Genomic DNA, 25,881 nt, shown 5'->3' on the forward strand with positions numbered 1-25,881 from the left:
GTCAATCTCGCAGCCCCGCGCTGTGCGGCCTGTTTGATGTTTTTTTTTGGGGGGGGGGTACGTGGAGAGAAGCAATGCTGATTGGAAGCTGTTTCGCTCTCTGGTTTCTACACGTTTTGCTGTTTTCAACAAAGGCATAGTGAAACCCATCTGTGATTGCAAATTTCAAATCCAAGCGATTATTTCTAACGTGTATGCATTAAATCATTTATAACCCTCCCCTGTAGTTTTTTAAAAAATTGTTGTGCTCCACTCAAATTGCCTTACTGATGAAATTCGTTATTAGTGGAGGGTACCATTTGCGAGGAATGACTGGAGTTTAACTCCATTTGCGGCTGTAACCGTGAGCTTTTTTTTGGGTGGGGTTAAATGATAGCAACATGGCGGAGAGCTGTGCGTGGTTGTTAGTGCTTGGCTCAGTTTTGTTATGTAGTCTGTTCAAGATGCTACTGCCAACCCTTTCCTCACTTGTAAGTATTTGTTTGCAAGTCTAGACTAACAATGATAGTTGAGTACTTTTGTAAAAAATGCAGTATATATATTACACATTTTAATGTTTTTTTTCTGTACAGATATTGCAATGAAGAAAAATGTTTAATTAGGTGTGTAAAACGCAGTAAAATTTTGGAAGATATTTTGTATAATTTAGATACGTTGCTGTCCTTATATAAACATAAAACGCATTTAAAGCAAACGTTCTCAGTAGCGATTCCTTTTCAACAATGTTAAGTCACTTGTACTTTATACTGTATTTACAAATGGAGCCAGAGTTATTTAAATCTGTGGATTAAAGTGTGTCATAAACTGCAATGAATGATGCTTGTGTTAAATTAAGATCACTGGACCTGACGCTAAACTCTGATTTCTCTCCATAGATGCTGCCGGACCTGCTGAGTTTTTTCCAGCAGTTTCTTGTTTCTGATTTATATCAACCGCAGTTCTTATCGTGGGGGGTCTCGCTTGTAATTGCCAACAGCTAGGGGAAATATGTACAGTACGTTTCTGGAAGCCTGTGGTTTTTATTTGCCTTTTTGTAGACTGAAACTTTATGATCTGTGACTTATTATGTGGTTTAAGGAAGATGAATAAAATTTACAATGATTTCTTTTTAAAAATCCAGATTGTGATTACAAAAAAGATACAGTAAATTGGGTATTATGTTAAACATAGCTACTAATACCTTCAGAAACTAAGACTTTAAATGGTGGTTTAGGCAATGTTACAACAAAATGTTTTCATAGTTTAATTTTATTGTCTACGGGTTCAGTGGTGAAATTAATATGTTCAATATTTGTCATGTACAGATTGAATGAGTTGAAGGTTCAGAAATTAATTTCTTCAAATTTGAAATGTTTCTGGCAACTTGATGCTTAATTAAAATTGACATTGCTGAATTAAATATTGCTAATTGAAGAGCAAGTTCAGTAGATCAATGTTTAAAAATAAGTAAGTTTCTTTTTGACTTTAACCATTTTTGAGATTGAAATGGAGGGGCAAACTACCAATTTTTCTTCTGTATCCTCTCCCAGAAATATTTCCAGGATGAAATGAAGGCTCACAACTTCACAACGTGCTGTATATTTTTTATTTGAAACGGTGTCAAACCATTTATTACCAATTCTGTTGGGTACAATCGTCAGATCCAAAAGAGATGAAGTGGGCTAAATTTTTTGGCTAAGGATTAAAATATACTAGCAAAATGGATAACAAAAATTGAATGGTGGCATGCTTCCTTTTTCTCAGAACATGCTGACTGATTTATACTGCTATGATTTGTTCCTTCACTTTGTTTTTGCCACTACTTGAACTTCATTGAGAAAGTGTGAGGATACAAAATTGCAGTTCACAGTCACCTGAAATGCAGGAGTTGCAGTGTGGGATCAAAGCATTTGTGTGTGTGTGTGTAACTTCATTCGGAGACCTTTTTGAACCCTTTGCATTTTGAAATTAATTGCTGTATTATCCAATACAGCACAAGAACAGGCCTTTCGGCCCACCAAGTCTGCGACAAAAACCAACAGTGCATGTGGCAGTAGTGGGATAAGAATCCATGCCTCCATTTAGACTGGAGCCTAAATCCTAAACAATACTGAAATATGAAATCTCTAATCAGAATTGAGATTTGAGATGCTTTTTAAGGAAATCATATTGTCAGAGAAAATGTAGATTATGAGGAGGAAAGCAAATTAGTACAACAGTTATCTCTACTGGCACATAGGAAGGAATGGGGTAAGTCACACCATACGTATGGTCACGTTAGTGGGGATACATAGCTTGCAATCGTCTGTTGTAATATGTTGGGGTCTCCAATGACCATTGCTATGGACTGGACTAAATGTTTATTTAGTGAGGTGAGCATTTTAGTATTTGTTGGAGGGTGCAGTCTGAAGAATCATTAAATTATTTGTGAAGAATGTAAATTTATTAAAGATGTTGTGCTTGAGCCTTAACATTGTTTTAAGGTTTGCACATTCCAAATGAAAATGCTCAGGAATAGTTTAGTGGTTTTAATTTTTGACCATTGCATTAATGTGACAGGTATAGTTGTGAGTCAACTGCATTCCTTCAGAGTTCCATGTACAATACTACCTGATTTGCAGCATTATTTTACAGTCATGCCCTTGCATTTAGTTGTTTAAAGGAGCAATGTTACAAATGCTGACTTAACAGGGCAACAGGAATGTAAATCTACTGGGGGTTTTAAGTTGAACAGTCATTTTCATTCTATTGAAAAATGTGCAATATTGATTAATTCTGCTTTTGAAATTCCTTTTCTTTGATACCTGGACAATTATTTTCATATTCTGGATTAGGAAAACATGACTTAATATTTAGTTTCTTATGCAATTCAACTGGTTGAAGCAAGCACACTTACATTTTAATCAGCGCAATTCTGATTAGAATTTAACTAAATCAACTGTGGATGCAACCAGTTTTAAACTTGCTGAGATCTAATAAGAGATCTTGCTTTTTTTTAATCAGAAAATCAAATTATGATCATTATATTACTAGTTCAACACGCACATCTGGTCATATCTAAAGCTTGATATATTTAACCTGTCTAAAGCAATAAATTAGCAGACAACTGTCATTTATATTAAATTAAAAATGGGCAAAATCTAAATTCTGAGGAAGGGTTACCAAACCCAAAACGTTAACTTTGATGTCTATTCGCAGATGCTGCCAGACCTGCTGAGCTGTTCCAGCAACTTCTTATGTCATTTATATTGTCTGTGTTTATAATTCCATAATACCTTTTGAAGCTTTAAGTGCTGACCCCATCCTTTGGCTTATTTCATACCTGTGGAACAACCAGTCATTCATTTAATGATCTCTTGAGAAGCAAAGGTTAGAGACCTAAGCAGCTAACCCAAATCATAGAGATGTACACCCTTCAGTTCAACTTGTCCATGCTGACAAGATATCCCAAGCCAAATCTAGTCCCACCTGCCACCACCCAGCGCATATCACTCCAAACCCTTCCTATGCATATACCCATCCAGATGCCTTTTAAATGTTGCAATTGTACTAGCCTCCACCACATCCTGTGGCAGCTCGTTCCATACACCCTCTGTGTGAAAAAGTTGCCCTTTGGGTCTCTTTTATATCTTTCCCCTCTCCCCCTAAACCTATGCCCTCTAGTTCTGGACTCCCCGACCCCAAGGACGAGACTTTGCCTATTTACCCTATCCATGTCCCACCAGGATGAAGGGCTTCTGCCCGAAACATCGATTCTCCTGCTCCTCGAATGCTGCATGATCTGCTGTAATTTTCCAGCACCGCACAATCTCTCAACTCTGATCTCCGGCATCTGCAGTCTTCACTTTCTCCCAGGTTAGGCCGTGATAGAACCTATCAAATCAGTACTGGCTTTTTCTTTTGAAATGCAGTCTTTTTTTTTATTATCTAGTCGGGTCTGGCATGGATGCATGAGGCCCAGTGGAATTGGGTAAGAACAAGGACTGCAGATGCTGGAAAAGCACAGCAGTTCAGGCAGCAGGAGCAGGAAAATCGACATTTCGGGCAAAAGCCCTGTGGAATTGGGGTATAGGTAATGGCTACATGCTAATTAAGTGATACCTTGTTTCTGTGTGTGGGTGTGTATATATTGTTATAAACTGTAAATGATATGGGAAATGTCATCAGTGGGGTTGGAGTTGTGGTGAGTGTTGGGATAGTCTGAAAAGCACTTGCCTGCATTCCTTCTAAACATTTTGTAATCTTCGGTGTTTAGCAGTCCAGTTAGTCACACTCGGTGTCTGTTTTCTCAAAAACATGCAATATTTTTCTCTTTCAAATATTTATGTATTAAGTAGTTTCCATGACTCATAAGGTAGTGCATTGAAAATCCTAAAAAAAAGTCTGTCATCTTTTTGTTACCTTTACCAAATGCATCAAATTTGTACTGTCCTCTATCTTTCTGCAGTTGGAAACAATTTAGTCTCAAATTCTCTCGGTAAACTTGCAGGTTGAGCCACCAGTTCGGAAGGCAGTGATGGCATTTATTTTTAAGAGGACTTTGAATATAAAAGCAGGGATATGTGAGGCTTTATAAGGCTCTGGTCAGACCACCTTTGGAGTATTGTGTGCAGTTTTGGGCCCATTTCTCAGGAAGGATGAACTGGCCCTGGAGTGCATTCAGAGGAGGTGCATGAGAATGGTCCCAGGGAAAGCTGAACATATGAGGAATGTTTGAGGACTCTGGGTTTATACTCAATGGAGTTTAGAAGGATATGGGGGGATCTAATTGAAACATAGAGAAATCTGAATGGCCTGGACAAAGTAGATGTTGGGAAGATGTTTCCATTGATAGGAGAGACTAGGACCCGAGGGCACAGCCTTGCAGTAAAGGGAAGACCTTTTTTAGAGTGGAGATAAGGGGAAACCTCTTCAGCCAGAGAACAGTGAATCTACAGAATTCATTGCCACAGAAGGCTGTGGAGGCCAAGTCATTGAGTATATTTAAGACTGAGATAGAGAAGTTCTTGAGTATCAAAAGTTATGGGGACAAAGTGGGGGAATGGGGTTGACAAACATATCAGCCATGATTGAATGAATGGCCTAATTTCAGCTCCTACTCTTATGGTTTTACATTGATGTAAACTGTGAAGTATATTAAAATCAGTTATTGTATATTTAGGGTTTTTTTGTGTCAAAGTTAATAACTATGTATTTCTGACTCATGGTGATTTCTTTTAAGAATAGATTTTGAAACTTAACTTTAGAATTAAGAGTTAAGGAGAATCCAAAGAACTAGGGGGAGAAGAAATCAGAGTGGCTATCTACATGAGGAACCAAAGAAGATTGGTGAGGTACTAAACAAATATTTTGTCAGTATTTATTGTGAAGAAGGACTTGGAAGCTAGGGAACTTAGGGAAATGTCTTGAAAACATTTCATATTCGTGAAGAAATGCTGAAGGTCTTAAAAAGCAAAATGATAGATAAATCCCTGAGACTTAATCAGGTGTTTCTCAGAACTTTCCCGTGGGTGGCACAGTGGTTAGCACTGCTGCCTCACAGCGCCAGAGACCCGGGTTCAATTCCCGCCTCAGGCGACTGACTGTGTGGAGTTTGCACATTCTCCCCGTGTCTGCATGGGTTTCCTCCGGGTGCTCCGGTTTCCTCCCACAGTCCAAAGATGTGCAGGTCAGGTGAATTGGCCATGCTAAATTGCCCATAGTGTTAGGTAAGGGGTAAATGTAGGGGTATGGGTGGGTTGCGCTTCGGCGGGGCGGTGTGGACTTGTTGGGCTGAAGGGCCTGTTTCCACACTGTAATGTAATCTAAACTTTGTGGGAAGCTAGGGAAGGGATTATACGACCCCTTGCTGAAATATTTGTATCATTGATAGTCACACTGAGGTGCTAAGGAAAAGCAAGGGAAATGTAGACTGGTAAGCCTGACGTTGGTGGTGGGCAAGTTGTTGGAGGGAATTCTAAGGGACAGGATTTATATGCATTTGGAAAGACAAGGATTGAATTAGGGATAGTCAGCATGGCTTTGTGCGTGGGAAATTGTCTGTCTAACTTGATTGAGTTTGTTGAAGCGCTAACAGAGAAGCGTGATGTAGGCAGAGCAGTAGATGTTATCTATGTGGACTTCAGCAAAGCATTCAACAAGATTCTGCATGGTAGACTGATTAGTAAGATTAGATCACGTGGAAACAGGGGGATCTAACCAATTGGATAAAAAATTGACTTGAAGGTAGAAAACAGAGGGTAGTGGTTGTAGAGGGTTGCTTTTTGGCCTGGAGGACTGATCAGCAATGTGCCACAATGATTGGTGCTGTGTCTACTGCTTTTCATCACTTTTTTATTATAAATTATTTGGATGTCAATATAGAAGGTATGGTTAGTAAGTTTGCAGATGATGCCAAAATTGGAGGTGTAGTGGCCAGTAAAGAAGATTATCTCAAAACACAACAGGATCATAGTCAGATGAGCCAATGGGCTGAGTGGCAGATGGAGTTTAATTTGGGTGAATGTGAGGTGTTGCATTTTGGGTACGGCAAACCAGGGCAGGACTTGTACAGTTAACAATGGGGCCCTGGGGAGTGTTGCTGAACAGAGACCTAGCAGTGCAGATGCGTAGGTCTTTGAAAGTGGATTCATAGGTTGACAAGGTGATGAAGAAGGCATTTGGCACACTTGCCTTCATTGGTCAAAACACTGAGTGTAGAAGTGGGGATGTCATGTTATGGCTGTTCAGGGCAAGGATGAGGCCACGTTTGGAATACTGCACAAAATTGTGGTCATCCTCCTGTAGGAAGGATGTTGTTAAACTTGAGAAGGTGGTGAAAAGATTTCCAAGGATCCTGCTGGTATTTGAGCTATGGAGAGAGGCTGAATGGGCTGGGACTTTTTTCCCTGGAGCATCTGAAGCTGAGGGGTGACCTTCTAGAGGTTTGTAAAATCATGAGGGGCATGGATCGGGTGAATAGAAAGGTCTTTCCCCAGGTTAGATGAGTCCAAAACTCAGGGGCATGGGTTTAAGTAGAGAGGGAACTAGCTGCTACAGGAGGTGGTGGAGATGGGTTCAATTACAACACTTTTTTTTAAAAAAAGTATCTGGATGGGTACATGAATAGGAAAGGTTTAGAGGGATATGGGCCAATTGCTGGCAAATTGGGCTAAGTCTGATTGCAAGGCTACATCTGACATCACCAGTATCCTCTTTGTTCTAAATGCCCATATGCCACCTTATGTTTCTGTAACTGGTGTGCTATGTAGAATCAACTGTCTTATCAAAATTGGTGTTTGACTTTATACTGATCCAATTTGGACTAGCTGTCTGTTTATCCTTGTATGATACAGTCCTCCGAGCATAGACTCTTGTAGATGCAGTGAAAAAACTTTCAATTGTCTTGTGTTTGTGACTTGGGAGATTGCAATAGTTTCATACCTGTACTTAAAATTGGGTAATGTCTTGTGGAGAATGGGATGCGATTTGTATACAGTAATTGTCAGATCTGACAAGGGAATTTGTATGCTTTTTTTGAAATTTTATTCTTTATTTCATAACTACTAAATCTAATTGATCACTACCACTAATGTTTTTCCATTGATACTACTTCCACCTCCAAGTTAAATTCCTAGTACCAAATCCAAACTGTCCTTTGCTGGATTTGCTGCATACAGGCTGCAAGATTTTTTTCTGCATGTATTTTAAGAATTCAGCACCCTCTACTATCTTTAACAGTAATTTTAAAGGATGCTTAAAATCTCCTATCATGTCCTATGTTTTGCATTTTCTTCACAATTTCCCAACTATAAACTCTGTTTCCTTCTAACTGCTGGAAGCAAATGATGTGACTCCTGAACAATGTGACCAAGTCCTCATCCCTTTTCTTTCAGTTTTCCTGTTTTCAAACTTGGCCCTCGCCCCAATCTATCAGAATATCTATAGCATTCAAAGTTTGTGCGAAGATTTGTAGCTCGGGTGCTCCTTGTTGTGGTTCTGTTCGCCGAGCTGGAAGTTTTTGTTGCAAACGTTTCCCACTATAAACACCGGAGGAAACATCCAAGAAGCGCTTCGCAGGAGGCTCCCAAGCACTGATGATGTCGCCTAGCCAGGGGACGAAACATTTGCAACAAAAACTTCCAGCTCGGTGAACAGAACCACAACAATCTATAGCATTTATAATTCTGGAAATTTCTAAAATATTCTGATTTATTTAAATTCTTCCAGAAAGTATTGATAAATATGTATTCAGAAGAGCTGATGTACTGTTGTATTCATGTTCAGTCTGCTTCATGTCCAGCAATGCATTGTTTAGCCAGATTAACATTTTGGGCTATGTATTAATCTTTACTATTCACTAAACCTCTTCCGTTCCACCAGCTGTCATTATCCCAAAAAAATTATCTGCACATAAAACTCACAAAGGAATCTATGCACAATACTTGCTTTGAAATCCTAAATGCTGTTGGTTGGTATATTATATAATCCAAACAATGATGAAAGTGGGTTACCCATCCTTCTTTACTTCGAATTTAGGGTTCCAGAGTTGTCAAAATGTATGCTTTTTATTTTGTTTTTAACTTTAGTTTGAATCTCATTATTTTCTTGAACTTAGCTTGCTTTCATGCAATTGGTATAGAATTATGAGCATCCACTTGGTTATGATCAATTAGTCCTCCACTTAACATTTTCTAAAACCACTCCTTTTATGATTAGATTAGATTCCTTAGTGTGGAAATAGGCCAAACCAATCCACAATGACCCTCCAAAGAGTAACCCACCCAGACCCATTTCCCTCTGACTGATGCCAATTCACCTGACCTGCACGTTTTTGTGACTGTGGGAGGAAACCCACACAGACACTGGGAGAATGTGCAAACTCCACACAGACTGTTGTCCAAGGCTGGAATCGAACCTAGGACCTGGTACTGAGAGGCAGCAGTGCCTGTGGGAGGAAACCCACACACACACTGGGAGAATGTGCAAACTCCACACAGACTGTTGTCCAAGCCTGGAATCGAACCTAGGACCTGGTACTGTGAGGCAGCAGTGCTAAACGCTGAGCCACCATACCGCCCCAAATATAATATTGCATTAGATTTCTCTCATCTGATCACTGTGCATATGAAAAGTAAAACATTGAGTCAAAAATGTCCAATATAGTACCATTCCTTTTTGTCTTTGAGGTGCGTCTCTGATACCACATCCTCTCTGTTGCCAAGACTGCCGACATCCTTCTCTCATATTACTCAACTTTATACTGCCTTGGGCCTATTGCTAAAATCTCTATCTATCCTTATCTTGTATCTCCTGTAAAGCTTATCTAATTGAAAATGCTGCTCATATCCTAACTTGCACAACATCTCTCTCATCATCCCTGTTTTAATTGACCTACATTGCCTTTCAGTCTGAAAACCCCTCGATTTTCAAGTCAACTGTCTAGACTTTTTTATCTGTACCTTGGAATATTGTATTATGGGAAATTACAAATGTAGCCAGTTGTTCAGGTTCCCTCCACTTTTAAGTCAATCATTAACTAGTATCTTCCTCTCCACCCCACTACTGCTTTACTAGTGTGTGCTGCATTGGCAATTGTGTGTTATTTTTTGCCAGTTTTGATGTCAATTTTCTGTAAAGTGTTGACTCCGAGGAGCAAAATGGAAAGAACAGTTTCTCAAAATATAATTGAACTGGAACCAATACTTTCTTCAGCTGCTGAGTCCATTCATTTCATCAGGTCTCATTAATTCGATTGAGATTAATTTGGTTCCATTATGGACTGAAACAGTTTAGTGATTAGAAAAACTACAGATCTACTAGATGTAATTTTAATGTGGAAAAAACATCACCATTAATGTCTGGTTGTAACATTGAGTTCCTTCAAGTTTTTGTATCTTAATAAGATTGTAGACTGGAACTAAAGTACTGTTGACCTTTCCAGAATGATTGTGTTTGCATCTTTTCCTGATGCAGGATGGTGTAAGTCTGGTCCACGTGTGGAATTAATCTTGCGTGCGTAAATTGGATTGGGAGTGATTTAACTTTCAAATCCAGCTCTAGGCAACAAGGTCTTTTCCCATTTGCTGTTGGAACCCAATCCTAAGATTTGTTTTTCGACTGACACTAGTTCTTTTTAAAAAAAATACTATATAATATATGATGACCTTGTATTCAGACCTTGTACACTTTTTTGTAAAAATCAGCTTGAATCTTTACCTATTCTAGTTTTAATTCCTTTCTGAAGTGATATATTTTGCAACGTCACATAAAGATTATGACTTATGAAAATGAGGATTCAATTTAAAGTGAACTCTTTTGTCACTTGGGGCTTTTTTCCTATTAATTTTTTTAAAATCCAGTGACAGTTTCCCTCACTTCTCAGTGCTGTCTTCAGCTATCTATTGCAAAGTGTTCAACAAAGAACAGCTTTGCCAACCATGGAATGGCAAGGAATGCTGTGCTACTCTAGTCAGGTACTAAGTTGTAAAACAGTACTGTTGGTTTACCCTGTGATATTTGCTTTCTCAACAAAATCAGAGTCATAGATGTACAGCACGGAAACAGACCCTTCGGTTCAACACATCCATGCTGACCAGATATCCCATCCTAATCTCGTCCCATTTGTCAGCATTTGACCGGTATCCCTGTAAACCCTTCCTATTCTAACACCCATTCAGATGCCTTTTAAAGTTGCAGTTGTACTAGCCTCCACCACTTCCTCTGGCAGTGCATTCCATACACAATAGACAATACGTGCAGGAGTAGGCCATTTGGCCCTTTCAGCCAGCACCACCATTCATTATGATCATGGCTGATCACCCACAATCGGTATCCTGTTCCTGCCTTATCCCCATAACCGTTGATTCCACTATCTTTAAGAGCTCTATCCATCTCTTTCTTGAAAGTATCCAGAGACTTTGCCTCCATTGCCTTCTGGGGCAGAGCATTCTATATATCCACTACTTAGTGAGTTTTGAGAAGATTTGTAGCTCAGGTTGAGGTTTTGGATGTAGGTTTGCTCGCTGAGCTAGAAGCTTCATTTCAAACATTTCGTTACCCTACTAGGTAACATCTTCAGTGGGCCTCAAGCGAAGCAATGCTGAAAATTCCTGCTTTCTATATATACGTTTGATTTTCTTTGGGTTGGTGATGTCATTGCCTGGTGATGGAAATAACACAGGAAATAACATCACCACAGGAAATGACATCGTCAACCCAAAGAAAACTAAACGTATAAATATAAATCAGGGATTTGCAGCATTGCTTTGCCTGAGGCCCACTGAAGATGTTACCTAGTAGGGTAACGAAACATCTGGAAATGAACCTTTCAGCGAGCAAACCTACATCCAAAATATCCACTACTCTCTGGGTGAAGAAGTTTCTCCTCATCTCTGTTCTAAATGGCCTACCCTTTATTTTTAAACTGTGTCCTCTGCTTCTGGACTCCCCACATCAGTGCAAACATGCTTCCTGCCTCCAGGATGTCCAATCCTTTGAGACGTATAAGATTATTAATCAGATCCGCTCTCATCCTTCTACGCTCAAGTGTGTACAAGCCCAGTCACTCCAATCTTTCAACATATGATAGTCCTGCCATTCTGGGAATTGACCTTGTGAACCTACGCTGCACACTCTCAATAGCCAGAATGTCCTTCCTCAAATTTGGAGACCAAAACTGCATACAGTACTCCAGGGGCGGTCTCGGCAGGGCCCTGTACAGCTTCAGGAGGACTTCATCGTTCCAGTATCAATTCCTCTTGTTATGAAGGCCAGCATGCCATTAGCTTTCTTCACGGCCTGCTGTACCTGAATGCTTGCTTTCATTGACTGATGTACAAGAACACCTAGATCTCGTACTTCTCCTTTACCTAACTTGACTCCATTTAGGTAGTAATCTGCCTTCCTGTTCTTGCCACCAAGGTGGATAACTGCACATTTATCCACATTAAATGGCATCTGACATGCAATTGTCCACTCACCTAATCTGTCCGAGTCACCCTGTATTCACATAACATCTTCCTCACATTTCATCCTGCCACCCAGCTTTGTGTTATCAGCAAATTTGCTAATGTTACTTTTAATGCCTTTATCTAATCGTTTTGATGTATATTGTAAACAGCTGCGGTCCCAGCACCCTTTGCATGAAAATATTGCCCCTGAGGTCTCTTTTATATCTTTCTCCTCTCACCCTAAACCTATGCCCTCTAGTTCTGGAAAAGACTTTGTCCTATCCATGCCCCTCATGATTTTATAAACCTCTATATGGTCACCCCTCAGCCTCTGCTCCAGGGAAAACCGCCCCAGCCTCCACCTATAGCTCAAATCCTGGCAACATCCTTAAATCTTTTTTGAACCTTTCAAGTTTCACAACATCCTTTTGGATAGGATGGAGACCAGAATTGCATGCAATATTACAAAAGTAGCCTAACCATTGTCCTGTACAGCCGCAACATGACCTCCCAACTCCTGTACTCAATACTCTGACCAATAAAGGAAAGCATACCAAACACCACCTTCATTATCCTACCTACCTGTGACTCTACTTTCAAGGAGCTATGTACCTGCACTCCAAGGTCTTTGTTTAGCAACACTCCTTAGGACCTTGCCATTAAGTGTGTACATCCTGCAAAGATTTGCTTTCCCAAAATGCAGTGCACCTCAATTATCTAAATTAAACTCCATCTGCCACTCCTAAGCCCATTGACTCATCTGGTCAAGATCCCGTTGTAATCTGAGGTAACCTTCACTGACCACTACACCTCCAACTTTGGTGTTATCTGCAAACTTCACTAACTATACTTTTTATGCTCACATCCAAATAATTTATATAAATGATAAAAAGTAGTGGACCCAGCACCGAACCTTGTGACACTCCACAGGTCACAGGCCTACAGTTTGAAAAACAACTCCCCACCACCATCCTCTGTCTTCTACCTTTTGAGCCAGTTCTGTATCCAAATGGCTAGTTCTCCCTGTATTCCATCAGATCTAATCTTGCTAACCAGTCTCCCATGGCAAACCTTGTCAAATGCCTTACTGAAGTCCATAGATCATGTCCACCCCTCTGCACCTCATCAATTCTTTTTGTTAGTTCTTCCAAAAAAACCCTAATCAAGTTAGTGAGACATGATTTCCCACACATAAAACCATGCTGACTATCCTTAATCGGTCCTTGCCTTTCCAAATACATTTAAATCCTGTCCCTCAGGATTTTCTCCAACCAACTCCTTGAGTTGTGAGGAACAGTGTGAAAGTGCATCCTATAATCTGTAGATTTGGGCATTTAACTTCATTAAGTTAATTCAAGTTAGTCTTTTGTTGCCGTTTTTGAAATTTATACCTGAAGTTGGTGATTTAATGTTTTAGTACGATATCAAAGGGAGCTTCAAGGTTTGTACTTAGGTTGTGAATAAGGTAGCATTAATTTGTTTCTCAAGTTGCTCTAATAAATCCCACAGAGGGATTGGACAATAAAGACCAGGACTCTTATCCAGGGGCAATAGAAAATATTAATGTGTACCCAAGTTAGGCTTCTTAACTTGAAGGTGATGATTCTGTATGTTATGCTTGGTAGTTGAGACTACGGGGTGAGTTTCAACAATGCACCATGTAGATTATTTGTATTACAGTCAAAATTGAATGGACATCCAGTTGGTAGGGGTCCAATAAATCAGCTATCCTGTCCTGAATGATATTGAACCTCTTGAAGTTATGCACACGTCCAGGATGAGACGTATTTTTCTCTTTTGTCTGGATAGGACTACCTCAGCAATTTTCCACTGTCTAGTAAATTACAGGTGGTGCACAGATCTTTAAGACTACCAGTAAGCAGTCAGGGTCTGTCACTTAATGTATGAACTGAACGGAATTCTGCTGAAGGCAGACAGATGGTGGGGAGCTCAGGCTGAGTAGGATTATCCACTCAGCACTTTGAAGGTGCTTGCAAGTGTTTTAACCCTGCCCAAGTGGTTACATTCTACATAAGCCTAAATAGGGAGAGCTAGCAGAGGATGAGCTTTCAATCAAATTCCAATCTTAACAATTAAATGTCTATTTCCATTTCACTAACATCTGTTTCTGCCTCTGCTGTTAAGATCCTTATCCTTTTTTTTAAAACATAAGACTATTCTCACCCACTCCTAGCCAGCCTCCTGCATTCTCTAAGTGTGGTGTTGGATGTTTTGATGTGTACATAAACTTTCAGAAGATACTCTATACAGTGCCATGCAGAGATTTATGCAAAAAACATTTTAATTCATGTTGCAAGATAATAATAAAATAATCGGAAACAAAGTTCTGAAGAGTCATCTAGACATTAGCATCTTCTCTTTCTATGGATGCTGCCTGAACCACTGATTTCTAGAATTTTTTTTTGTTTTCAGTACAGATTCTAGCATCGCCAGTAATTTGCTCCTTCAGGAAATCAAGTATTGGTCATTGGTTATTATTCAGGCTAGAGGAAGATTTATAATGGAGTTCTTCCATACTTTTCCTGATAGAGTCAAATGATCTTGATCATGATGTGCAGGGTCAAGAGTGTGGTACTGGAAAAGCACAGCAGTTCAGGCAGCATCTGAGGAGCATGAGAATTGACATTTTGGACATAAGCTCCTCGGATGCTGCCTGACCTATGCATTTCCAGCACCACAGTCTCCACTCTGATCTCCAGCATCTGCAGTCCTCATTTTTTCCATGGTATGCAGGGTATCATTTCAAACTTTATGGATTTTTCTGAGGCTTGGAAGAACTAAACTGAAAAGAGGTAAAGTAAACTGTAAATGTGTAGAACCCCAAAAGGGCATGCGCAGATTAGTGCAGTGAATGGATAGGTGACAGTTGAACTCCATACAGAAATGTCTGGGGTGCTGCATTTTGGTAGGAAGAACACAGACAGACAGACAGACAAAATAACATAGAGGATGCATTTCTAAGGAGGTGCAGGAGCGTAGGGACCTTGGTGTACATGTGCACAGATCATTGAAGGTGGAAGGATGGGTAGTGAGAACAGTCAGTAAAGCATGCAGTATCCTCATTCTTGTTAGTAGGAGCATACAGTACAAAAGCACTGAGATTATGACTGATTTGTATAAGACAGTTGTTGGATCTCAACTAGAGTGTTGTGAACTGAGCGCCACGCCATAAGGAGAATGTGAATGTAATGGAGAGTGTGCAAAACATCTACAAGAAATCTCCAGTTATGAGAAACTTCAGTGAGGATAAATTGAACAGTCTGAGTGAAGGGGCAATCCTTGAGAACTGAATTGAGGAGGATTTTTTTCAGCCAGAGGGTAATAGAACCTGTGGAATTCATTGCCACAGAAGGCTGTGGGAGCCAAGTTATTGTATATTTTTAAGACAGCTAAATAGATTCTTGAATAGTAAGAAGATCAAGGGTTAGGTGGAGAAGACAGGAGACTGGGATTGAGAAATATATTGGCCATGCTCAAATGATGGAGCAGACCAGATGGGCCAGTTGGCCTAATTCTGCTCCTGTGTACCATTGTCAAATGTTGGTACTGTTCTTGAATAGAAGAAGCTGAGAGGAGATGTGATATATTTCCTCAAAATTATGAGGATGCTGGATGGAAGAAATAGGAGAGAAACCGCCCACTCAATGCTCAAGAATAAGGGGGCACATAAGTGATTTGCAAAGGAAGTAAATGCAAGGGGGAAAAAAGTCTTTGACCTATAACAAGTGATTCAAGTCGAGAATGCAGTGCCTGAAAGTGTGGTGGAGGCAGGTTCAATTAAGGCATTCAAGATGACACGAGATGATTGTTTAAATAGAAACAATATGTAAGAGTATGGGAAACAGGCAGGAGGTTGGCACCAAGTCATGATGCTTATTTAGAGAGCTGGTGCAGATGGCAATTTACCATAATGGCCGCCTTTTATACTGTAACACTTGTGATTTTGTGCTGAAGAGGCACAAAGCGTGTCTAATTGAATACACAGGTATTTAAGTCGTACTTTACTAAACACACTTTTTTTTTATTCTGGTGTCTTTTTCAGGTGGCCAAACTTTTGCAAAAAGATGGAGAGACTGAGCTCCAAATGAGATATGAAATTGGAAATATGAAGCAGGAGTTGGCAACAATCAGCATGATGGATGAGTTTGCCAGATATGCACGACTGGAGCGCAAGATAAACAAAATGACTGACAAACTGAAAACTCACGGTACTGAGAAACCTGTTTCCCTTTGTAAGAGTGCAGCAGGCAAAAGTTTAAACAAAACTAACAACTCACTAGCTGAAGAACTGAAAGATTGAGGAACCAAAAATTATTGTAGCTTCCCCACACTCTCTCGCTATCGTGACATTTTTGGAAGAGGATTTGGAGGATTATGTTTTGAATTTAGATTTGTCTGAATTACTTTTGGTTTTCTTTCTATTCCTTTTTCCCTTTCATCAACTCCGCCTCGGGGGATCTTAAATACAATATTATTCAGCACTATTTTTACCCATTTTTCTGAAGTCATCAACTCTCTCAGCGATGTAGTTCTGCAGCCACGCCCTCATGCTTTGTTCATGTGGGAGTCGTAAAGTTTATTGCCAACAGGGTGTGGTGACACGCAGATCCAATCCATCTCGTCTTTCCATGTTCACACCTAACATTCAGCATGTCTCTATAGGTTCCAGTTATGAACATTTCCACTGCTCTTCCTGCCCCACACACCTTCATTTGTTCATGTGACCAGTACCATTTCCCTTGCTGAAATTAATTAACTCCGCTTCAGGTCAAGACTCTGCTTCTTTCCTTGAGATTTTCCTTTAAGCCATCAAGATGGTACTTTTTATTTTCCAAAACACACATAAAGAAATTTATTTAAGCAAAAGCAAACCATTGCAGTTGGTGGAAATCTGGAATAAGAATAGAAAACGACGTACTCAGCAGGCGTGGCAGCATCTGAGGCATGACAGATTTAACACATGAGGTCGATGACTTTTTGTCAGAGTTACAAGAAGTTCAAGATTAATAGATACTTCTCCCATACACCATTTGGTGCAGTGGCCAAAGCAGTATTTAACAAGTTTTAAACAAGTTGAGGCTGGGAAAGTGAGAAAAGAACAAAAGGGAAGGTCTGTGATAAAAGTGAAGGTCAGTAGTGATTAAACAGCTTTTGAAATGGTGGTGTAAGGCAAAAGGCAAATGTGACGAGAAACAAATAAAGGCTCCAGAACAGTAAATAGCAATAATGGAATCACTACTAACAACTATTATCTGAAAAAAATGGGGACAGATTGTGAAACTAGCATCATCCTTGATTAATGTTTTATGGACAGTTGAGTGGCGAACTTGTTTTTTTTTCATTTTGTTTTCACACTTTTTCTCTTTTCTAATTGATTCTCTTGTATCTCTTGTATTAGAAAGACTTGATCTTTCTAATTTACTGTGGTTCTGCAATCCATAGCAACATAGCATATTGCAGCAGAAAAGGCTACAGTTTGGCCCATTGAGCCAAATACTGGCCCTTTTTTGGAAAAAAAAAAATTCTAATTAATGTTAGTCTTTTTCCATCATCTTGCAGTATTTTCCCTTTCCGAGTTTGTCAAATTCAGATTTGAAAGTGATTTATTCAACCTGCTGCCATCACACTTTGAGGGAATGCATTGTGCTCAATGGAAATTGGTCAGTTTTGCTGATGGTATCCACTTATCAGGATTAGTTAATTCTAATTATGTGGACATGCCAGTGTTGGACTGGGCTTACAAAGTCAGAAGTCACATGACACCGGGTTATAGTCCAACAGGTTATTTAAAATCACAAGCTTTCGAAGCGCTGCTCCTTCGTCCATTGAGAGCTGCTCAAAGACATGCACTTTTTTTTTTGATCTTATAAAGTGATGAATTTTGGTTTGCACTAGTTAGGATCTTACTGTTTCTAAATGGATTATCTTCTCTCAATTGTCTAAAACACTGTACTGAGCAGAAATTTTTCTTTTGTAGTCAAAACAAGAACGGCACAGTTAGCAAAAATCAAGTGGGTGGTGAATATTGTGTTTTACATTGTGCAGGTGAGTATGCATTTTTTTAAAAAATAGATGTAGAATTTGAATTTTGACCTGTTCATCAAAAGTAGTCATCCTGTTGCTGTTAGTGAGCTCTTTCAGAAAGTGATTGCCAAGTTATAAACAATAACTTAAGTTTCTGTGACAAAGGTCTATATAAATACAAGTGTGAAAGATTTGCTCATTTAGGGTAGGCAATATGTCATGAAGCTTTGATTTTATATTATTATCATTTGGGAACTTTGTACTAAAGTGGAGGTAAATAGATTTTTGGTTTTAGTTTTGTGAAAGTGACCTTTTTTTGTTTTACAAATCAAAGTCCATTTTAAGTTCAAAACAGCATTTCTAGAAAAGCAAGTGACTTGAGATAATTAATGGGATCTGCTACTTCATGAAATTATTGAAGTGTTTATGAAATTGACCTTTTATGACCAGAAAGACCAGTCAGAAGCTATAACTAGGTTCAGTTCAGAATATGGAAAAGATTTATAACTGCAAAAGGACAGTTTAGTTTTTGCAATCTCCAGGCGATCTGAGCCTGAAGAACTGTTTTAGTAGTCCAAATAGACAATGTGCAAAAAAAAAAAGCCAAAAGGAAATGCTTGTGATTGAGTAAGATATTTTAAAATGAAGATAGGACTGGTACTTCTTTACAGACACTGATTCCATATGAATATTGCTTGGGTAGTTGTTTGCGCTGTTAATAAAATCTTCTAAATATTGTCATGTATTGTCTTTTGTGTAATGAACTTACTGTTCTTTTTTGTTAAAAGTATATTGTCATCCCAAATGAATATGTTTAATGACTGACCACCTTGATAACCAAATTGCAAAATTAAAATTTACAGTCCATTGCAACAGGTTTCACTCTGGATTCTGCCTTGTTCAGTAATTAATGTTATTGAGTGGTTAAACATTTTTTTTTTGACTATGCCAGCGTTGATTTATCCTAGATGCAGAGTCAAGTATGTCACTGAATATCATTGAATCCCTTCAGTGTGGAAACAGGCTCTTCAGCCCTCAGAGCAGTAGCCCACCCAAACCCATTGCCCCTACCTTATATTTACCCCTGACTATTGCACCTAACCTGAATATCCCTGAATACTATGGGCAATTTAGCACAAGGAATTCATCTAACATGTGCATCTTTGTACTGGTAGAAGGAAACCGGAGCACCTGGGGGAAACCTACACAGACATTGGGAGAATGTGCAAACTCCACACAGACTGTCGCCTGAAGCTAGAATCCAAGGAAGCTAGCGTCCTTGGCGCTGTGAGGCAGCAGTGCTAACCACTGATCTCCACTGTTCCAACCACGTAGCTTCCTTATCTTAACAATGTGCCTCCATCCCGAACTTTTTTTAAAAAAAGTCTTGTTGCATTTGTGTGATATCTGCTTATTTTGTCAGTGTGTGCTACTTTGATTTGCAGTCTAAAATCCCGACTTCAGTCCTGTTCAGATTGTACACAAGATGTATATTACTGGCAAAGAATTTAGACAAAGAGGGCGAACTTTCACATCATTCAGATTTAGATTTTAGCCCAATGAATCAGCCATTTTTTAACTTGTGCTGTTCATGTATTGTATTGTGAGACTCTGAAAGAGGATAGAATCAAAGTTGAGCTTATTTGCTGACAGCACAGAAATCGGTGTGATCTTTACAGCAGGTTGTCTGCATAATTGGGGGGAAAATGATGAATTTCCTGTTTGTGATAAGAGCCTAACTCAAGAATAACAGAAATAGTTTTTGGTAGATAATGTGTTCTAACCCAGATAATAAGAAAGTCCAGTTTTTTCCCTTTTTGGAGATGGAAAATTGGAAGGTAAATCCATTGATAATATATCTAAAGTTTTGTGCACTGCACATACTTCCTGCAGTGATCACATTTACTTTCAGTAGTACTGCCCCCTAATTTAGTAGCACCAATGTTGTTAGAACAGCACATGCTGTGATTTGAATCACCAAATATATGTTGTTATGACTGGTTGTTGATAAAGGTATATTCCAAAAGAATACCTTTTGGAAAAGTGCTCAAGTTGGAGTAATTATCTTGATATTTGGTGAATTCACCACTGTGTAAATTATTAAATGATTATTCTCTTCCAGGCAGTTTTAATGATTTCCCTGATATTGAAATATTATTCAGAACCTGTTGCTGTGCTTCCACAAAAATGGATGGCACCTTTGGAGCGGATGGTAGCTTTCCCAACTGGAGTAGAAGGTGCAGTATGTTTTAAGAACAGTTTCATTTTAAATTGATCTGACCATTTCCAACCAGCCCAGGCGTACAAAAATTACAAATGCAATTATGCGATTGGACATCATTTACTCAATAACCCTGAGTATGTTGAACATTATACTTCCAAGCAATTTAAGGCGGTCTGGTGCACACTGTGGTGTGTTTGCATGTGGCAGAAGCTACATAGATTAATAAATTAGGTTCTGTTTGTAGATAGAAATAACGTAAGTACTTCAGTGCCTTTTTCAACTTGACATAATAGGTGACAGCTATTCTCTGGTTCATTTCTTGGGAATGCTGTGACTAGTAGTCAACTGCCTTGTTCAAATTTAAACTAAACTGGGCAGTTAACTGTTGGTCATCACGATACAAATTAGCTAACTTGTCAATCAATTAACACACTTCACAAATTGTATAAGAGAGATTATTTTCCCTTTTACATTGGTATTTCATGTGAATTATACTGGAGTGCAAGACAAAAAAAATTTGAAAAATTTTATCAATGCTAAATCATCCCTGAATACAGCATCATTTCCAGGTGAGCTAGTGACATAATGGATTTTTTCATTCTTTTCCCATAACTAAATCCTTCACTGCCCCATTTGTGTCACGATTGCTACTTCTCATAAATGGAAAATTATTGAAAGATAGAAATCTTGATGTCAAATGAACTTTGTTTTTTGTTTAATTGGTTTGAAGACTTGCAACCATGGGGTAGGACTCTTAAACATGAGATGTCCAAAGCAAAATCTTTGCAACAAATTCAATAGAAATTCACCAAGTTAATTCCCATCAAATTCCAACAGTTACCAGCAGAAGCTTTTGGTAAACATGTGGATCGTCACAATTTCTAAATCATCACTTGTACTCAACTCCTTTGGAGCAGCTAATTGTTTATATCTTGCAGAGAATCAATTTTGTCCTGTACACCATTCTCGTCAGGGGAGGGAGGGCTGAGCAGAAAGATTTTGGTTTTCCTAGCTAACTTTGCCTGTGTGAATATTTTACCTCTGGTTTACAGAGGACAACACAGGTTATGCTTCTTAATTTGGTGATTCCACAGTAATTGGTGGATTCTTGTCATAAATACATAGGACTTTGTATCAGGGTGTGCATCGAACATGTCTTTGTTTTTGCAGGTGGAGTTGGAATCACATGCTGGCTCTTGGTCTGCAATAAAGTTGTGGCTGTAGCGTTACAGCCATTCACCTGAACTGTGATGCTGGGAATTCAAGACCTGTATTTATTATTTTGCCAGCTCCCCTTCTGGAATCAATTTTTTTTTTTTAAATCGTTGTGGTTTCTAAATTATTTGCAATATCATTTTGTAAAGTTTTTTTAACTGCTTTGATTTAAATTGGGGATATGAACGAATGTCCAGAAACAAACTTTGTCAAGCATATCAATTTTGGGGACCAATATAATAGGATTGATCGGTTTTAAAATTCATTTCAAATTAGAAAAGGGTATTTGGGGATAGTTCTGAATGATTGTTTATAGTTTTTAAAGTCTGAGAAAACAATTATAAGTTGTGATGCCAAACTGTTTTTGGTGGTCTGTATGTACTAATTCATATCCTGATGTTGAGTTTATTGGTTTTGTACAGGTGTTGCAATCTAGGAGGTTGCCATATATTTATTGGATCATTGTTTTGCATCGCATAGCAATTTGTTTAAAATGATAACTCTTTACATTTGAAGATTTAAAAATAGTGCTGACAGAAACTAAGTAATTGAAGGAAGATAAAGATAGACACTGCTAGAAAAACCCAACAGGTTAGGCAGCAACTATATAGAGCAATTGAGTCAATGTTTCAGGTCAGGTTTTACTTCTTTTGAAATAAAACTTGAACGGGACCTCCATGGAGGGTTAAATCTGTAACATTGGCATTGACAGTAGAGAGGCAGGAGAAGAATCTGTGCTATGGCATTGGGCTAAAGATCCACATGTCCAATGATTAGTGGTCTTTTTACAGTTTTAAAATTAAATGCATTCTGTCCTGGATCCCAAGAAAGACTTCGAACTAAAACTGTCAATTGCATTATTTTTAGTAAGGAGAGAGAGGTATTTATTAATTTAATTTATATATTGTTGCTAGAGACCTAAATTTGAACAATCTGTAGTGTTTTAACAATATGTTGCAGACTAATTGTTGACTTTACTAAGAACTTGGGTATTTTGTGCTAATGATATTTATCAGCATTTTAAATGTTGAATCTTGCCATGTGTAAGTATCATTGTCAGTACAATTTTCCAATGAGAGTCAAACCCCGCTTGAAGATGAGTTGCAAAGTTCACAAACAAACTAGGAAATTACTGGACCTTGAATGTAGTTTCCTTGGCTATGTGCTACAGAATCTATGTCTGAGAAATAGGGAGTACTCATTTGTATGCAGGTTGTTTAATCTGCTTTTTAGAATAAAGCTTTAGATTTTCTGATAGGAGTTGTTTGAACATAGTGTTTTAGATCTACTTTGCTTTATGGTTCAAAATATTGTTGTGTCAAAGCTCCGCTGATCAGCTCCGCTGATTGGGGAAAATGTACAGAATGATGTGCTGTTAAACTGTTTAGATGCAGATCTTTTGGAAGACTTATTTATTACCTTTGTTGTATGGACAAAGAGGTCTCCCACCTTTTCGCCATCTCTGAAGTGGCAAAACTCAGGCTGTTTTGTATCCTGATAGCTGTCAAATGGAAATGAGAGGTATTGGATGAGAATGGGATGTAGCAAGCTATTCCAGCCTTCCTTTCATGATTAAAAATAAGTCGCTGAATATCTCTATCATGTTATAAGCATGCGAACATTGTCCTTGGGTATTCACTATTCATTCTTTGAAGGGAAGCATTCAGACTTGAGGCAGCCTAGCAGTGAGCAGCTGTACACAGTAAATCTTGTTTGTGAACGTACATAAGGGACATTGTGTGCTTCAGTTGGAATTCACAATGACACTTAAACGGATGTTTTTAAAAACCTAAAGCAACGACAAAGATGCTGATAAGTGAGATCATAGAGGCAAGAGTTCTTGAACTCAAAAAATCCTTGCAAGAAAATTAATTGATTTGACTGAGCTTTTATAAACTTGGCTTAAATCATCAGTTGATAAGCAGACAAATTGTTTTTCAAAAAATTGAATGGATTTCCTATCTGCAGCATCCCACCGATTAGTGACAAGTATCACTATTTTCTTGGCTGTAGTTCAGTATTTCGGGAACATGAATTTAGTGTCCATTGAAAGATTTCTAGCCCCTCAAAACTGCTGTCATCTTGTGGCTTGATGCTGTTTGGTCAGCAGCTGGGGAATTACCTTTCGCTCTCTTCTAATCCTTGTGTTATCGACCATTAGGAATACTTTTCTTTGTGTCTATAAATACCACCAGGATTTTGTTTTTGAAGTTGTTGTCAGTCTTTAAACCAAGAAAAAATGTGGTTTAAAGAATATACTGGTGTTAATGTTTTGTTAATTTTATTATTTTCTAAGCATGACCATTACTATTTACGTATGAATTGTCTTAGTTTTTCTAACAGAATAATTCTTTTATGTATAACATTTGCTTTAATAGTTACATCAAATGTGTCCTACATTCAATTTTAAGTATTTTTTTTGTCTCCATCAGTATTCGTTTAAATTACATGGTTGAAAAGGGGACTGTCAAAAGATTGTTGCTAAACCAGCCAATTGATGTTTTTTAAAAATGTCTTAGGGCTATTTTCTCCCCTCTTGAAGTCCACTTCATGATGAGGTGCACTATTTATGGACACTGGGTAGACTATGGTACCTTGTCCAATTGGCAATCCCAGTCTGTTGTTTTCAAATTATTTATTGGCTGAAAGAGAATGTCCTTAGTCAATCCTCAATCTGTTTTGTTCCACAGAAATGAATAAACATAGAATTTCACTTTCAGTTGTTTCAGCAGCATATTCAAATAATGCCTCGGTTGAGGAGGGTACCAGTTTAATTTCTTCCCAGTCTCCTGCATTCCTGATATTAATGCCTGGTCAAAGGTCTAAATTGAAAGGAAGATTATCTTTCTGTCCCTTCCCTACAGTGCTAGGTGATATCATCGTGGTATAATGTCAGAGTCATTGAGGAGTGAGTGGGAAAAATATTTTTTATTTAAAATAAATTAATCTTATTTGGGAGACAAATTCTCAGTTGAAGATGGCCACACTATACTCTTAGCAGAGCTATTAGAAACATATCTGTAACAATATTTTGTTATATTGTGCCTGATTACCTATATTGCCTGTTAATAAACACTTGATACATATGTGGTGATTTTGTGTGAACTGTTTATAATGTCCAGACTGAACATACAGTAGTGATGTGGTTTGTTTCTTAATCTGAAGTTCAAAAGAGAATTTGAAATACTTCATGTCCTACTTGAGGCGACCTTAAAAATTAGTTTATAAATTGTCACACATTTTGTAGCCACATTTTCAAACAAGGTCTTTTCTCATAGAGGGAATATATGCAGGACTTGTATTGATGATCAAGGGCTTTCATTGCATTTGTGTGCAGATTGCAACCATGAGAACGATATGTACAGATTGCACAATTGTGGAAGAGGCCATACTATACTTATTTCAGTTACTAGTACTATCCCTCTCGTTGATGACAAAGGTGAATTCTATACAGGAATTATTTATCTCTTGGACCATTCATCATGTCTTGAGGTATTTCATATACTTGTCAATAAATGCTTGTACATGGATCAAGATAATTGGATTAGAGTTTGATTTGTGATGTGGCTTTCAGTTGCTCAGTTGTATCAAAATCAGCGAGAAGTGAAAAAGTAGCAACAATGGAAATATGGGTTGTCCATTGGAATGACCTCTGTTATGGGTGTTTTCTACCCATGAACAAAAGAAATTGGTAAATGTTTTCTCAACCCTAACCCTAGCTCATTATGGTTTTAAGGTGAAACAGTTGCTAAATAATTAGCTTTATGGACCGCTCAAAACCTTTCAAGAAAGTAGCCCAGACCCTAACTTTGCTCGTTGTTTTAAGCAGGTGTATTGCGGATATTCAGGAGTGATGCAGCTGGTCAAACCATTTATTTTTAAACGAAACAATTTATTTACAAGATTACCAAATGAAACACAAACAAAAAAGAACAGAATAACGAGTAACTTATCCAAAAACCCAACAGACCATCCCAACTTAATGATGCTATTCCGGATACTTGCAACAATGCCCTTAAACATCCCTTGGCACAAAAGGTTAAAATCAAACACACAGGTTCAAGCACGAGAGAAGTCAGAGAGACATTTTCAGCATGGACCTGCTTCTTTGGGTTCATCAACTTCACAACTGCCTAATTGTTTTCAGTGAACAGCCAGACTGGTAAACACCAAATCAAACCAGAGAAAAGCTGAGCTGGGAGAACTTCCCTTTCATTGTACAAGTGTTTTTATTAAACTTACTGCCTCAGGCAAAAGGTTTTATCTGTTAGCTATAATCAAATTGGCCCTAAAATTCTTCAATCTTCGACTTTTCAGAGTCTGGAAAAAAAAAATAGCCAAGGACACCATAACCTTGTTGTGCAGTATCATCAAAAGCAATATTGTCATATTAAATGCTAACTAAGATGTAAAGTCTTTGCTGCCATGTCATATAAGAAAATTATGGAATGTCCCTAATTCACCCATGATTCAGTTGGGTAGGAGAAC

At 38.4% G+C, this 25,881-nt stretch overlaps 1 protein-coding gene across 1 annotated transcript; it reads left to right on the plus strand.

The window, feature by feature from the left end:
* On the plus strand, positions 1 to 22,724 carry get1 (guided entry of tail-anchored proteins factor 1). The gene is made up of 5 exons (XM_043701221.1): positions 1 to 470; positions 15,973 to 16,138; positions 17,908 to 17,975; positions 20,077 to 20,191; positions 21,349 to 22,724. The coding sequence occupies exons 1-5, from the start codon at positions 381 to 383 to the stop codon at positions 21,420 to 21,422; spliced, it is 513 nt and encodes a 170-aa protein (XP_043557156.1). The 5' UTR covers positions 1 to 380; the 3' UTR covers positions 21,423 to 22,724.
* Positions 22,725 to 25,881: the final 3,157 nt, after the last annotated feature.

This window comes from Chiloscyllium plagiosum, chromosome 12 (assembly GCF_004010195.1).
Source record: "Chiloscyllium plagiosum isolate BGI_BamShark_2017 chromosome 12, ASM401019v2, whole genome shotgun sequence".
Taxonomy (NCBI): Eukaryota; Metazoa; Chordata; class Chondrichthyes; order Orectolobiformes; family Hemiscylliidae; genus Chiloscyllium; species Chiloscyllium plagiosum.

Excerpts from the sequence above, each read along its gene's own strand:
- get1 (XM_043701221.1), top strand. The coding sequence starts at position 381 with ATGGCGGAGAGCTGTGCGTGGTTGTTAGTGCTTGGCTCAGTTTTGTTA. Across the intron at positions 17,976-20,076 it reads TTGTGTTTTACATTGTGCAG|GCAGTTTTAATGATTTCCCT; the intron begins GTGAGTATGCAT and ends ATTCTCTTCCAG. Across the intron at positions 20,192-21,348 it reads TTTCCCAACTGGAGTAGAAG|GTGGAGTTGGAATCACATGC; the intron begins GTGCAGTATGTT and ends TTGTTTTTGCAG.